The sequence below is a fragment of the Pteropus medius genome, unplaced genomic scaffold, assembly GCF_902729225.1.
Source record: "Pteropus medius unplaced genomic scaffold, Ma_sr-lr_union100, whole genome shotgun sequence".
Taxonomy (NCBI): Eukaryota; Metazoa; Chordata; class Mammalia; order Chiroptera; family Pteropodidae; genus Pteropus; species Pteropus medius.
The window spans coordinates 1,306,962-1,319,848 of NW_024354502.1; the positions used below are offsets into that span (position 1 = coordinate 1,306,962).

Here is a 12,887-nt window from a genome sequence, read left to right on the forward strand (position 1 = left end):
GGTTTGATAGCGAAAAGTTGAGTTTTTCAACAGCTAGGAATTGGATGCTGCCCTTTATTATCTGTGTGGCCACAGAGAACTTACATAACCTCTCTGAACTTCTGCATTTCCTTGTTTGTAAAACAGGGTTAATAACATGCCTCCGAGGGCTCCTTTGGGGCTTACAAGATAACACACGTAAAGGGCCTGGCACCTGGCATTAGCAGGCGAGCAGCAGGAGTTGGCTCCCACACTTCCTCCATTCACTTTCACTGGGCAAAATCGGGTTTGAAAGCAAAAGGGGAATGGCATGGGTTAACCAAACCGCAGGGGTTTCTTCATTTTCCTCCCAACCCCCAGCCCTTCCCCCTTCCCCCCTGTATACTGAACTGTTCTCTTTAACCTTTAGCATCTCTCTGCCAATCTCTAAGCCATTCACCAGCTTACTACCCTGCCCCTTCCTTCTTTCCAGTATCGACTCTGGGCCTTATCACAGATCTCTAGGAAGCATCTTATAACCCTGAAGGCTTAAAGACCTTAAGGACCCAGCTCCATTTTCAACACAGCCCTTGCCTTTTCCTAAATAACCTCTTTTCCCAGCTTTGTAAGTTCACGCCCTTAAGGACCGAATTCTGTTAATTTGTAATTGGGGAAAAGGAGAATGAAAAGAGAAGAAACAGAGAACACTCACAGCTTAAGATTTGGTTCAATTATTTATTTTTTTCTAAAAACAATAAAAAAAAAATCAACTTTAAAAAGGAAATGTATTTAAATAAAAAAAATTATGGTTTATAATACATGGTTTGGAATCTTGTATAACTGCTATAAACGTTTTATTAAAGTTATTTACATTTAATGGTCATATTTACACAGAAAAATTGGTTACATTTCTTAAAAAAAAAACAATTCTTAAATACAAATCTGTTAAAGGGGAAAAAAAAAATGGCAAGCATAAAAAAGTTCTTTTATGCCCAAAATTCCACGTGAGGCAGTTTACATTATGGCTAAGACTTTCAGTCCAAAGACTCAGCCCAGGTTGTGAGGTTGCACTTGACCATGCATTTGAAAAGAGTTCATACGTTATGAATTGTTGTAGTTCTGTCAGAAGGAACCTTTTCCCTAACTCTCCCTTAGTAACAAGTGAGGATTCATGAGCGACTCCAGTTCCTCCCTCCAATAGGTCAAGTTTCATGCACAAGAGTTCCGTAGCTGTTCAAGTTTGTGTTTCAACTGTTCTCGTCGCTTCCGCAATAAGTCTTTTTCTGAAATGAGCTTTTGCTCCTCTGCTTGGATGGCCAGGATGTATGCGGTGGCTTTTTTAAGGATAACTACCTTGGGGGCCTTTTCATTGTTTTCCAACTCTGGGATCTGGTCACGCAGGGCGAAAAAGCTGCGTTTCAGCTCGTTTCTCCTCTGGCGTTCCAGAACGTTGTGTGTTCGCCTCTTGTCATTCTCCTCTGTGTCTGAGGACCTGGGGCTGGCACATTTGCGGTTGTTGCTGATCTGTTTCAGGACTCGGCCACTGTCCAACTTAGCCCTCTTGGTGGGGGGATAGTCTTTCCTGGTGGAAGGGGGTGCTGCGTAATTGTGCTGATGGGTGGACACGTGGCACCTCTTAAGGACCAGTGGGCTGTGAGGAGGTTTGCTGTGACTTCCAGCAGAGGGTGACCCCGATTCTGACCTTTTGGCAGGGGGCTGCCTCTTTTCCACAGAAACAACATCAATTTCTTCCTCATCCTCTTGTTCTTCCTCTTTAAGAAAGGAAATAGAAATCACCTGGTTAGCAACATTTCCTTAAAGCAATCAATGAATGGATTAGATTAATGTTATGCCAATGTAAGGCATCCTGTGAGGAAGGACCCTGAAACAAAGTGATCCCTGCTCTTCTCCCCAGGAAAGCAAGTCCCAGAAATCTCCGGGAGGAGAATGACAGCTGGCTTTATGGCACAGGCAAGAAAATTACAATTTACCAGGACACGGCACTGATGCCAATTCTTACCTAAGACTTAATGAGGCTTTGGACACACCCAAAGTAAAGCATATTCCCAAGCACCTCCTGTTTTTAAGGGACTTTACCCAGAACCCTTTAGGTGTTGCAAAGGATAGTTGCAAATCTCCTGGAGCGACTTCAGCAACTCCCTATTTTACTGGAAGTGCGAAAGGAAAAAAAAGGAAAAAAAAAAATCTTGCTTCTTTGCCAAAAGCCCCAGGGGTTGGGGGAAGGGGCAGAAAGAAGTCCAGTTCTGGAAAGGATTTGCTTTTAAGTGTTCAAAAGAGGCTGAAAAGATCCCAACTCCTCAGCCCACGTGCTCTCAGGTACTAGCTAACAGCCCCAAGTGGGAGGCTGCTCTGCCTGTCCACTGCCCGCTCTTCATTTTTGTGGACCTGCAGTCATTAAATTCCAACACTTCTCAAAAGAGTAGAGGGAGGCAATTCATTCACTCCCAGAGATCAATCCTCTCTTAATCTCATTCACACTAGCCCTCTCCCCCCTACGGCAATTAAAAGGCTTAAGAAAGGTAAGAGGGAGTGGATCGAGTTGCAAGATAAACCCATAGATCGAAAAACCCAAATGAAATTCCTAGGGGCGGGAGAGAAAGGAAGAGACTGGCCACTAGGGCGGTCTTAAGGGAAAGGATGGGAGGAAGCACTAAAAAGCCCAGTGTTCCAGGGACCACGGAGCTCCTAGATCCTTCCAGATCTACCATTTCTTTCCCGAATGTAAGAAAAGAGACAGTGTCAACTGAAGTGGCCAGCCGAATAAGCGGCCGATGAGAATAGGAAAGACGGCCAGCCGCCCTCTTTGTCAGGCCTGGAGGGTCCCAGCTTACCAGAGTCGCTGCTGGTGGTGGGTGGTGTCTCCTCGTGGAGCACCAGGGGCTCGGGGCTGGCCCGCGGGGAGGACGCGGCCGAGGAGAGCAGAGAGTCCGAGGACGGGGAGAAGGCGGTGGAGTCCGGGGAGGCGCAGGGCTTCGGCGAGCTGCTGTCGTTGAGCGGGTAGGGGAAGACCACGGAGGGGTCGATGCACTCGGAGGCGGCGGCGCTCAGGTCCTGCAGGTACAGGCTGGAGGTGGAGCAGGCGCTGTGCCCGCGGGCGGGGCTCCGGCTGCCGCCGTCTTTGCGCGCAGCCTGGTAGGAGGCCAGCTTCTCGGAGACGAGCTTGGCGGCGGCCGAGAAGCCGCTCCACATACAGTCCTGGATGATGATGTTTTTGATGAAGGTCTCGTCGTCCGGGTCGCAGATGAAGCTCTGGTTCACCATGTCTCCTCCCAGCAGCTCGGTCACCATCTCCAGCTGGTCGGCCGACGAAAAGCTGCCGCCGCCGCCGCCGTCGTCATCGTCCCTGGGGGAGAAGGACGCGAACGCAGCAACGTAGGAGGGCGAGCAGAGCCCGGAGCGCCGGCTGGGCGACAGGGGCGGGGTGGGCAGCAGCTCGAATTTCTTCCAGATATCCTCGCTGGGCGCCGGCGGCTGCAGCTCGCTCTGCTGCTGTTGGTGGTAGAAGTTCTCCTCCTCGTCGCAGTAGAAATAGGGCTGCACCGAGTCGTAGTCGAGGTCGTAATTCCTGTTGGCGAAGCTGACGTTGAGGGGCATCGCGGCAGCCTGCCGAAGGGGGCACACAAAGCGGGACAGCCTTGAGTTAAGGGGGTCTTGGTTGTTGCCGCAACCCTGCGCCGGAACCACTCCCCTTCCAGCGCTATCGCCAAGGGGGGGCCAGTGGCGGGGGTCGGGAGAGGGAGGGCACCCCTTCGCCCCCTCTGGGTGCCCCCCTAGAATCTCGGACACGCGCTGGGTGGATCCGCTGCGGAGCGCCCGCGAGGCTTCGGTCCCCCGGGCGCCCGGAGCGCGGAGCCTGGGAGTCGGCCCCGCCGCCGCCGAGCAATCAAAATCGGCTTTGGCCTCGGTAAGAGAGCGGGGGACGCGGCGGCCGGGAATACTATTTGCCAAAGGCAAAGGCGCAAAGTTTTGCGCCACCTGAAGGAGAAGGCGAGAGGCGCTGCGGCGGGAGCGGCCGTGCGCGCCCCTCTTTCGCGCCGGGGCCCCATCCGCGCCCCTTCCACTCGCGCCGTCGCTGCGCTCCTTCCCTCGCGGACGCCACCGCCCTCCCAGCTTCCCCCTCCGCCTCCTCCATCCCCACCCTCAGCGCGCCCCCCTCCCCTTCCTTTGCCGGCTTTGCTTTTCCCTCGCCGGCTGGTGCGGTGAGCTCAGCCGCGGGCCTTAACACTTTCTCCCATAAATAAAAGGGGGGTGTTAGAGAATAACAGGGGCGCCTCCCTTCAACACCCAATTCTGCGACGCAGCCGCGCCAGAGACCCCGCTGCGATTCTACGCTTTCCGCTCACGCGCCGAGGGTCGCAGCTGTTCTGGAAAAGCCCGGGGACCCGCTCCCTGTCGTCCCTCCGCATCTCAGGGGCGCGGGGACACCCGGGGCGGCGGAGGAGCCAAGGCTGGCTGCGGAGATTTGCCCTTGTTTTCTAAGTCCATGCACCCAGGAGAATCGGACACGTCCCTGCTCCGGCCTCCCCTCTCCGCCTCCGCAATACCAAGTCCAAACACCTCCGTAGACCGAGATCTTTAATTTTATTATTCTTTAAAAAAAGCCCCAAAGCCAACTTCTTAAAAGGAGCAAGGGGAGAATCTAAAATGCCGCGGGGATCGGCGGCCCCGACGCGCCGCATCATCTCCGGCTGTCAGAAAAACCGAAATTTAAATGCCCTTTCCGAGACGCGGAAAACTCAGCGGCTGCGGAGCTCTTCCGCTCAGACACGCAATATGTAATCCTTACTCCGAGGAGCTCAAGATGCAAACGGCTTTCTGCCCAGCGCGAAGCATAGCCCCGCTCCCCCTTACTACCCCCAGGAAACCCCAGAGCAATTAATACAATGAAGCAGGAATGTCCAACCCGCCCGGCTCTGCGTCAATATTCATCGGCAAAAATCTCCAAAGCCCAGTTTTAAAAACGCACCCCCATTTCCCCTCTGTTTTCTACCTTCCCATCTTGACAAGTCCCACTCTACCCCGATCCTGTTCTGCTTCGTCCCCACCCCACCCCAACTAGACTGAGAAGTGTCAATAGCGCAGGAATAGGAGAAAAGCCCCCGATTCGGGCATTCGACTCATCGCGGCAATAAGCGGTAGAAAAAAAAAAATAAAAGCCAAATAAATCCGGGTGCTTACCGGGTTTCCCACTATCCGAAGGAAATCCAGCGTCCAAAAAGGTGCAAGGAGAGCCTTTCAGAGGAGCGGGTCGTAGCAGGGGCGGGGAGATGTCTCCCCAAATGGGCTAAAGAGCTTCCCCGCGTCCGAAGAGTCGCGTTCTCGCTGGGGTGTTGTAAGTTCCAGGGGAATGTGCCCGCCTGCTGCAGTGGGCAAAGTTTCGTGGATGCGGCGGGGCGTGCGGATCGCTGGCAGAGGGTGGCGGGAAGGGTGGGCAGGGGGCGGCTGGGCCGGCGGCGAAGCCTCCCTTTCACTCTGGATCCTCTCCCTGCCCTGGGCGTCCGGAGCGCGCGACTCCGCTCGCCTGGCTCTCTCGGCTCTGCAACCCTGACGGGTCCGCCCGCTCCCTCTGCCTCTCGCTGGAATTACTACAGCGAGTCAGATAAAGCCCAGAAAACTGGCTTTTATATGTGCAGTATTCCTCCACCCCCCAAGTCCTTTTTCCCGCCAAGCCTCTGAGTGCCCTCCCCTTCCCGAGGCAGGAGGGAAGAAGACGGCGGCCCAGAGAACCAAGGAGGCGGCAGCTGCCACCAGAAGCGCAGCCCGGGGGTCCTCCGCCGCGCAGACCCTTGCCTATAAAGGGCCGGTGGGCGGGGATTCGAGACAGGCTCTTTCCCCTGTACCCGCCCCCAGCCCTCTGCTTTGGGAACTCAGAAGGGGCGCTGGTGCGGAGGGAGGGACTCGCGGGGAGGAGACTCAGCCTTTGAGCCTGGCACGGGTGCGCGGAGCAATCGGATGTAAATAGCGCAGCGTGAATTAACTGCCAACATCTACCATTTTCTTCTGCTCCTGCTCAGATCCTGTTCCTTTCTTTGCTGCTCCTCTGGCGCAGCACTGTTTGACAGACCGCATACTTGTCCTGCGTGCTTAAATCATCGCAGGCGGAACAGCTGAGCCAACGCCGAGAATACACCGCGTACTACGGCCGCGCCTTGCACGTCCCGGGCGGCCGGGCGCCTCCCTAAGGCTGGGGAAAGGGCAGTGTTTGGAAAAATAAGTCTTAGGAAGAGAGGAGGAAAGAAAGGGTATTTTTTGGAGAGCGCTCTGAGTGTGTACGTGTGGGGTGTTAGTGTAGATGGCATTAAATGATAGGTAGAGGGAGGAAAAGGATGTCTAGAGTTATTAAAATAACTCAGCAACGCATCGCCACGTATACTTGGAGAGCGCCTTATGAGTAAACACTCACTGCATTTGTCGAGGGGGTGTTATGCATTATGTGCGTACAGCTATCGATTGGGCACCTTCCACCCAGAATGAATTCCCCAGCTGGCTGCCAAGGCAGCAGACACCCCCCGCCCCGCCCGCGCAGACCTACGCCGGACTCGGCGGGAGCCGGCTGTGTCCCAGGACGCGTTAATCCCTGGGATCGTTCTGCGTTCCGGAACTGGAGCAAGGCTGGAGCCCGCTTGTGGGTGCACGCTACGAGGGACCTTACCCGCCCGCTTTCTGCGGGCCTGTGGCCCCACTGCATCCCTGTGCCTCTCTCTTGGGAGTTCCAATTCCGCAGCCAGGTTTCAGGAAAATCCTATTTGCGCACTGTGTAGCCGGTTTGCACCAGTCCGGGGCTCCCAGGTTTGGGGGAAATCGAAGGCACTAGGCGAGAGAATACTGGGGAGGAGGGCGCGACCCTCGGGACTGGACTTCCCAGAAGCGGGGGGGAGGGTGAGCTTGAGGACCCAGCTCCGGGAGTCAGCAGAGACCACCCCCTCCTCCTGTGAAGAAAACCGTTAACTCTTTCCTCGGACAAACCTGAGGTTTAACTTCCTTTCCGGGTCTTCCTTTACCTTTTTATTTTATTTTATTTTTTTTTGGAAATTTTATAAGAGTTTATTTGAGCCCAAACTGACAATTGCCTGGAAGCAAGATCTCAAATACTGTTTTTTCCCCTTTATTATTGGAATTAGATCAAGCACCCCCAAAAAAAAAAGCATAGATTCTGATCAAAGCAGAGAGCCAAGTATTACCTGAGCTTTTTTTGGTGGGGGGGGGGTGGTCTTGAGCCAACTAAAAATGCCATAGTGAAACTGCGTGTATGAATAATCCGTGTACATCTGTATAGACTTCATGTACACGTCCACCCAATTTGTTGCCCGACACGACACATGATTTGTTCGCTCCCTGAATGAATCTATATTTAACATCTAACGCATATTCCCGCAGGATTTGCGATTTTACAGTATACTAGGGCGTTAAAAACAAAACCCATCTTCCCATCCCTGGACCCTCACCCAAAGGCATTTTAAGTAAACTTTTCCATCTCCCACTTCCCACCCGCCCCCCCATTCCAAAACAAGAAAACTAGAGGGGGGCGCGTGTATAGCGCGCTTAGTTCAAGGTAGATTATTACCCGCAGAGTTTGCCGCTCTGCCTTCGATTGTTAAGAGAGTAGCAACTTCCTCAGCACGATTCAGCTTTAAGGGTTCCTCGTTACCCTGGTCTCCAGTCCTTTGCCGCTAACGCGCGGAGCGACCAATCCCTGGTCCTGGTTTTGCCGCAAAGCCTCTTTCCCCAGCCCCCTCCCCCGGCTGCTCTCGCGCTTTAGTTTGCGAAAGTAAAGTAAGTGTGCCCTCTACTGGCGGCTCGGATCACCGCGTCCCGCTGCCAACTGCGGGCTGGGGGTCCGGTGGGCGGCAGGGGCGCCGGGAGCTCAGGGGTTCCAGTGGGCGGGAGGATCCCGAGGCTCCTTAAAACCAGTTTCCAGCCATCTCTTCTTGATTGTTTCAGGTCGACTGCGGAAGAGCGGAAGGAAGAGGAATTCCTGGAGGGGAAAGTGCTTCAGAGGCGACTATTGAACCGCATAAGGGTGATGAAAATGAACTCATCACTACTTATTAACAGTGAACATCATCACTCTATGGAGAACTGATGCTATGTACGGGAAACGTGAAATAAACATGAAATAAAACGTGAAGTATACATACGGAAAAAAAAAAGTTCCAGCAAACTCTAAAACAGTAAAACAATGTTTAGGCCTCAGTCTTAGAAACCCATCATTTTTCTAACTATCAAATTTTACAGCAGGACACTGGATTTACTGGGGAAAGGGAGGCACGGTGGAACGTTAGGGATATTTGCTTTTTCTTATTTAATTTTTTTTTTTATTTATTTAATTGACGATGAGTTTATACATAGCTAGAGCTTTTGGTAATGTTAGCGGCGGGATGAGGAGAATTTGAGAGTCCACTGGAAAAAAGTGTAAATGACCATGTTAATAAAAAAGTTTTTATGCTGAAAAGTCTGGGCAATAAAGATAGAAATAAAAGCGAAGGAAACTTACCTAGCATGCTTCATGCGTGTGAATACATCCAAGTAGGTTTTTATGAGAAGGATGCTTGAGAGTGTCTGATCACCTAGATATATCCTCAGGAAATTTGGCAACGGGGATCATTCCTGGAAGAGGCCTTTTAGGGTGCTTCCCCAGGAATCTGGCACTTTTGCCATTGCTCTGCTGGAGATCGAAGCACTGTTCTCCACAGGGGCAAAACACAAAAACAAAACACAAAACCAACCAACTAATCACACAAGACAGAAGTAGGTCTAGCTTGACCTCAGAGGGTAGTTTTGGAAGATTGCTAAAGAGGGCAGATATGCCCTCTCTTAAAGTCTGAATGCTAAATTATGCCACCTGGGTGTAGGACGTGTGAACTCCAGCAGAGACATTGCTTGTGGGTTGAGGACTCAACCTTGTTCTCTGCCGGGCTGGTGACATCACCTGGAATGTTACTTTCAAGTAACGGATTGGAGATGCTTTGTGTCTCCAAACAAGGTGGGAATCATCCTTAATTTTAATCTTAAAAATTAAAGTAATTTTTAGGAACCATTAGACCTAGAATAGACATTTGCCAGGTTAAGAAATGGCCGAGGAATTCAAATTAATATTCAAGATGACCAAAGAACCACGTTCATTGGAAAAGAAAAATTGTAAATAGAAGAATCAAAGATTAGAAAAACTAAAAGTTTCTAGTCATAATCACCCAGAGGTAGCTTTTGGAGTTTATCGTTCGAAGAAACATTTTTAGAGACAACGTTGGTCTTTCCACTTCCTTTTGGAAGTCAGTGGAAGGTGTCTATTGAATGAACATTTCTGGTATGCTGGTCTAGGGACTCCCTGAAGTAATGTCTCTCCTTTTTTTTTGGTGCTGCTGGATTTCTAAGGAGAAGTGAGTCTTCAATAGGACCGTTCTGTTATCCACAGGGCTGGAACTCCAGGTAAAGTCTATAAGACTGCCTCATGGAAGAGACCCTTGTGTCACTGCAGGAAGCAGGCTATCCTCCAGGATGACACAAATGAGAATCATTAACTCTCACCATGACAGTCATGTCGCTTTTATGCTTGGGAACAAAAGAAGTGCTGAAAACGAGCAATTGGACCAAACTCTCTCCCCTCTGCCCAGGGACACAAAAGGAGAGATTCAGGATGTGTGACTCGACCCTTCTTTGGATATCTGTTCTCTCACCCTTCAGAAAATTTCCTACCAAGTTGATTCTGGACACATAACAGCAGTGATTAATATGGAAAGAACCGACTCTGGTGATCGAAAAGCTAGCTCCAATGTGGGGGCAAGACAGAGAGCCCCTCGAGATGGCTGGGCTGTTATTTAAAATCCCCTTCAAGTCATGTGAGGTCTGTCAAAGAGGGAAGGAGGCGAGGGAAGAGAATTAGAAATACGTATCTCCAGCAGAAAGATCATTTGGAAAGAAAGGCTGTGAGATTAAAAACCAAGTGAGCTAGGGAATGTTAAAAAGCAAGGGAAGTTCACACGAGCATTTGAATGCCAACCATGTGCCCCAGTGTGAAGAACCCAGGGGGTGCTCCAGCAGATAAGAAAATAAAATTCAGCATCATTAGTTCATAGGAACGATAACAAAAAAGGCAGTGAAGAAAATCTGGGTGCATCTAAAAAATTGCATCATTTTAGGATGTTGTCTCTCCATATACTGCGTAAATTAAAGCAGCTGAGGAAGAAAAAAAAAATTAGTGGATGTTTTTCACATAAAACCCTTGAGCGTACACTTCCTGGGTTGCAGTGAGTGTATTTGTGAGCTTTCTTGCCCACTGGCTGCCAGACCTCAAATCCTGGCGGAAGTTGCTAGGCTGGACCTGGTAGACCCTCATCTCATCTCCAGCTTGGCATCCTCCTTTTATTCCTTAGTCCTTCGCTGCAATCCTGTCTAACTTTGTAGCTTCTAGAGAAGACAAATGTTTCCTTTGTTTAATCTCTTCAAAGGCTCCGTTTATTGTTCCCTGAGTGCCAAACCCAAGCCGATCTCAGAAGTTTCCACGCTTGCGCTCCCTTGGCCTGTCCTTGCTATGGTTCTTTTGGGCAACATCTGTCTCCAGGATGGATCCTGGCTGGGCTGGAGATGGAGGGGACTGCTAAGGGGACTCTCTGGGGGACACTTTTGCTTTAAAAAATCTTTGACCATCATTTGGAAGCCTGTTCCTTTTATGGGCATGAGGAACCCCAAACCGAGGTCTCTGACACCCTGAGAGTAGCTCACCTTTGATGGTACTCATTTCTAAATGGTCTGTTTCCCCTGTAACTCTTTTTAAATGGACTTCATTGCAGAAGGAGCTTTCTTGAAGGTACCTGGTGACCTCTGGGCACCAAAGCCAATGGCCTCGTGCCCATTTCCTCTCTTGACTTTATTGCTATTGGGGAAACTGATGGCTTTTGGAAATGATGGCTCTTTTGATGTCCATAAACCAGTGGTTCTCAAGTTGGAGGCTATTTTGGCCCCTGGGGACATTGGACAATGTCTGGAGACATTTGGGGGGAGGCTTACTACTGGCACCTAGTGGGTAGAAGCCAGGGATGGTGCTAAGTATCATACAATACCCAGGACAGCCTCGTGACAGAAATCTGCAGTTGTTTTCTTGCCCTGGTGAGCTGGCCTGGACATTAAAAAAACTTCTCCTTCAAAGCATAGGCCAACACCCAGGTATAGAAACTCTAAAGTTTTAACCCACATTTTCCCCTCCCACATTTTGGATCAAAGGCTGCAAACTCAGATGCTTCCAAGGCCCCAGCAGAGAATGAGGAATAATAGGGAGTGGTGGGGACAGCGACAAACTAGAGACCATCGGTCTGTGTAAAGCTGGCAGTAGCTATTCAGTGCCCGCTGATTACCTTCCTTCAGTATGAGTCCACTGGTGGCAGCGTTTGCAATTTTTCAGGGAAGGTGGAAATATAGGTTTTAAAATATTGACAACTAATTTTAAAAATTATGCATAGAAGCAAAACATGACCATGGGATGGAGTCAGCCCCTGGGCTGCCAGTCCGAGATCTCTGCCTTTAGGTCTAAGTAACCCTGCTCCAGCGTTTCCCTCCAAAAGACTTTCTTGACGGCTCCCCTCTTCCCTTGAGAGTCTCGATCATTCTCTTATCCTTTTGTGATTGGAAATTTAACAGTTTGCTGCTCTAGTGGGTTTCCATGTCTGACTCTGCGACCAGAAGCTTCTGGGGTCAGGATGGATTGTGTTTTATTCGCATTCGTGTGTCCTACAGACGCCTCCACGTTGCACAGCTCCAGAGATGCCATGCATTGGATGGAGTACATGGTCTCTTGAGCCTAGCACAGTGCCTGGAGCATGACAGGCTCTCGATAAATGCCTGTCGAATGGATGATCTTAGAGGGAGTGTTCAAGCGGAAGGTATACCCAGCCCAGTTTTCATTAAAAGAGAGAGAAGCTTGGAGAACTCCTCCTCGCTCGAGTTCTACCAGCGGGCAAGGTCTTGCCTTGTTCCTGTGTCCCGAGATGGTTACGGCAAGACAGACAAAGACGGGAGCCAGCCCAGAAAGGTAGAATGGGACTCGATGAACAACAAAAAAATTGTAGTACCACCCTCCGACCCGAAATTCACAACAGTTTAATATAGTGCCCCCTGCAGGTCTCTTTCCTCACAATTTTCTAGTTTCATGGGAGGAAAATCTTAACCAGAATTGAAGAGCAGAAAGGAGGGAAGGGAATATGGCCACAGGAACTGGGCCAGGGAGACGCTCATAGAGTTTTCAGATGGAAAGTGATGACCTATTATTGCATCGTGAAATCAATTTAACGAGCTGTAATCAACATTTTCACAAAAATGGACTACAATAGAAAATACCAAAATATATTACTAATTATTTATTGTTTTATGAATCCTCTGTGTGTGTGTGTCTGTATGAACTTGGTCATGATGTGAAATGCGTCTCTGTGAGTTAAAAACATTAGAACACCACTGCATTATCTCATTAAATCTCTACAGTAATCCTATGAAGTAGAGATTAATAGTCTGCTTTACAGACAGAGAAGATTGGGGTGTCATAGGGACTTGCTCAAACTCAGTGAGCGGTAGAAATGGGGTTTGGCACTCAGATCTTTTCGAGTCCATGGCCTGTGCTGAATCCACTTTACCTAAGCCAACCCAAGTGCCAGGTGCTTGTTATTTCTCTGCTGCAGCTGCTGCTGGCCAGGGCAAGTTTCTTCTAGAAAATAATCGAGGAGTCCGATAGAGCAGGGGTCCCCAACCCCCAGAGTGCCGGACCAGTACCAGTCAGTGGCTTGTTAGGAACCAGGCTGCACAGCAGGAGGTGAGTGGCGGGCCAGCGAGGGAAGCCTCGTTTGTATTTACAGCCGCTCCCCAGCGCTAGTATTGTCTATACAATGCATACGGATAAATAGACGTGTCCTTGCCTTCTAAGGAAC

General features: G+C 50.2%; 1 protein-coding gene and 1 long non-coding RNA gene across 2 annotated transcripts; one reads left to right on the forward strand and one right to left on the reverse strand.

Annotated features, from left to right (window-relative positions):
- Positions 1-781: 781 nt before the first annotated feature.
- Positions 782-5,748, reverse strand: MYC (MYC proto-oncogene, bHLH transcription factor). Its single transcript, XM_039853540.1, has 3 exons — positions 5,158-5,748; positions 2,811-3,582; positions 782-1,730 (listed from the first exon to the last, which is right to left on the reverse strand). Exons 2-3 carry the CDS (start codon positions 3,571-3,573, stop codon positions 1,168-1,170), a joined length of 1,326 nt encoding a protein of 441 aa, XP_039709474.1. The 5' UTR covers positions 3,574-3,582; positions 5,158-5,748; the 3' UTR covers positions 782-1,167.
- On the forward strand, positions 1,725-12,341 carry LOC120595434 (uncharacterized). The gene is made up of 3 exons (XR_005650823.1): positions 1,725-2,700; positions 7,921-7,999; positions 9,352-12,341. It is a non-coding gene; the product is annotated as an uncharacterized LOC120595434 (long non-coding RNA).
- The last annotated feature ends 546 nt before the right edge of the window (positions 12,342-12,887 follow it).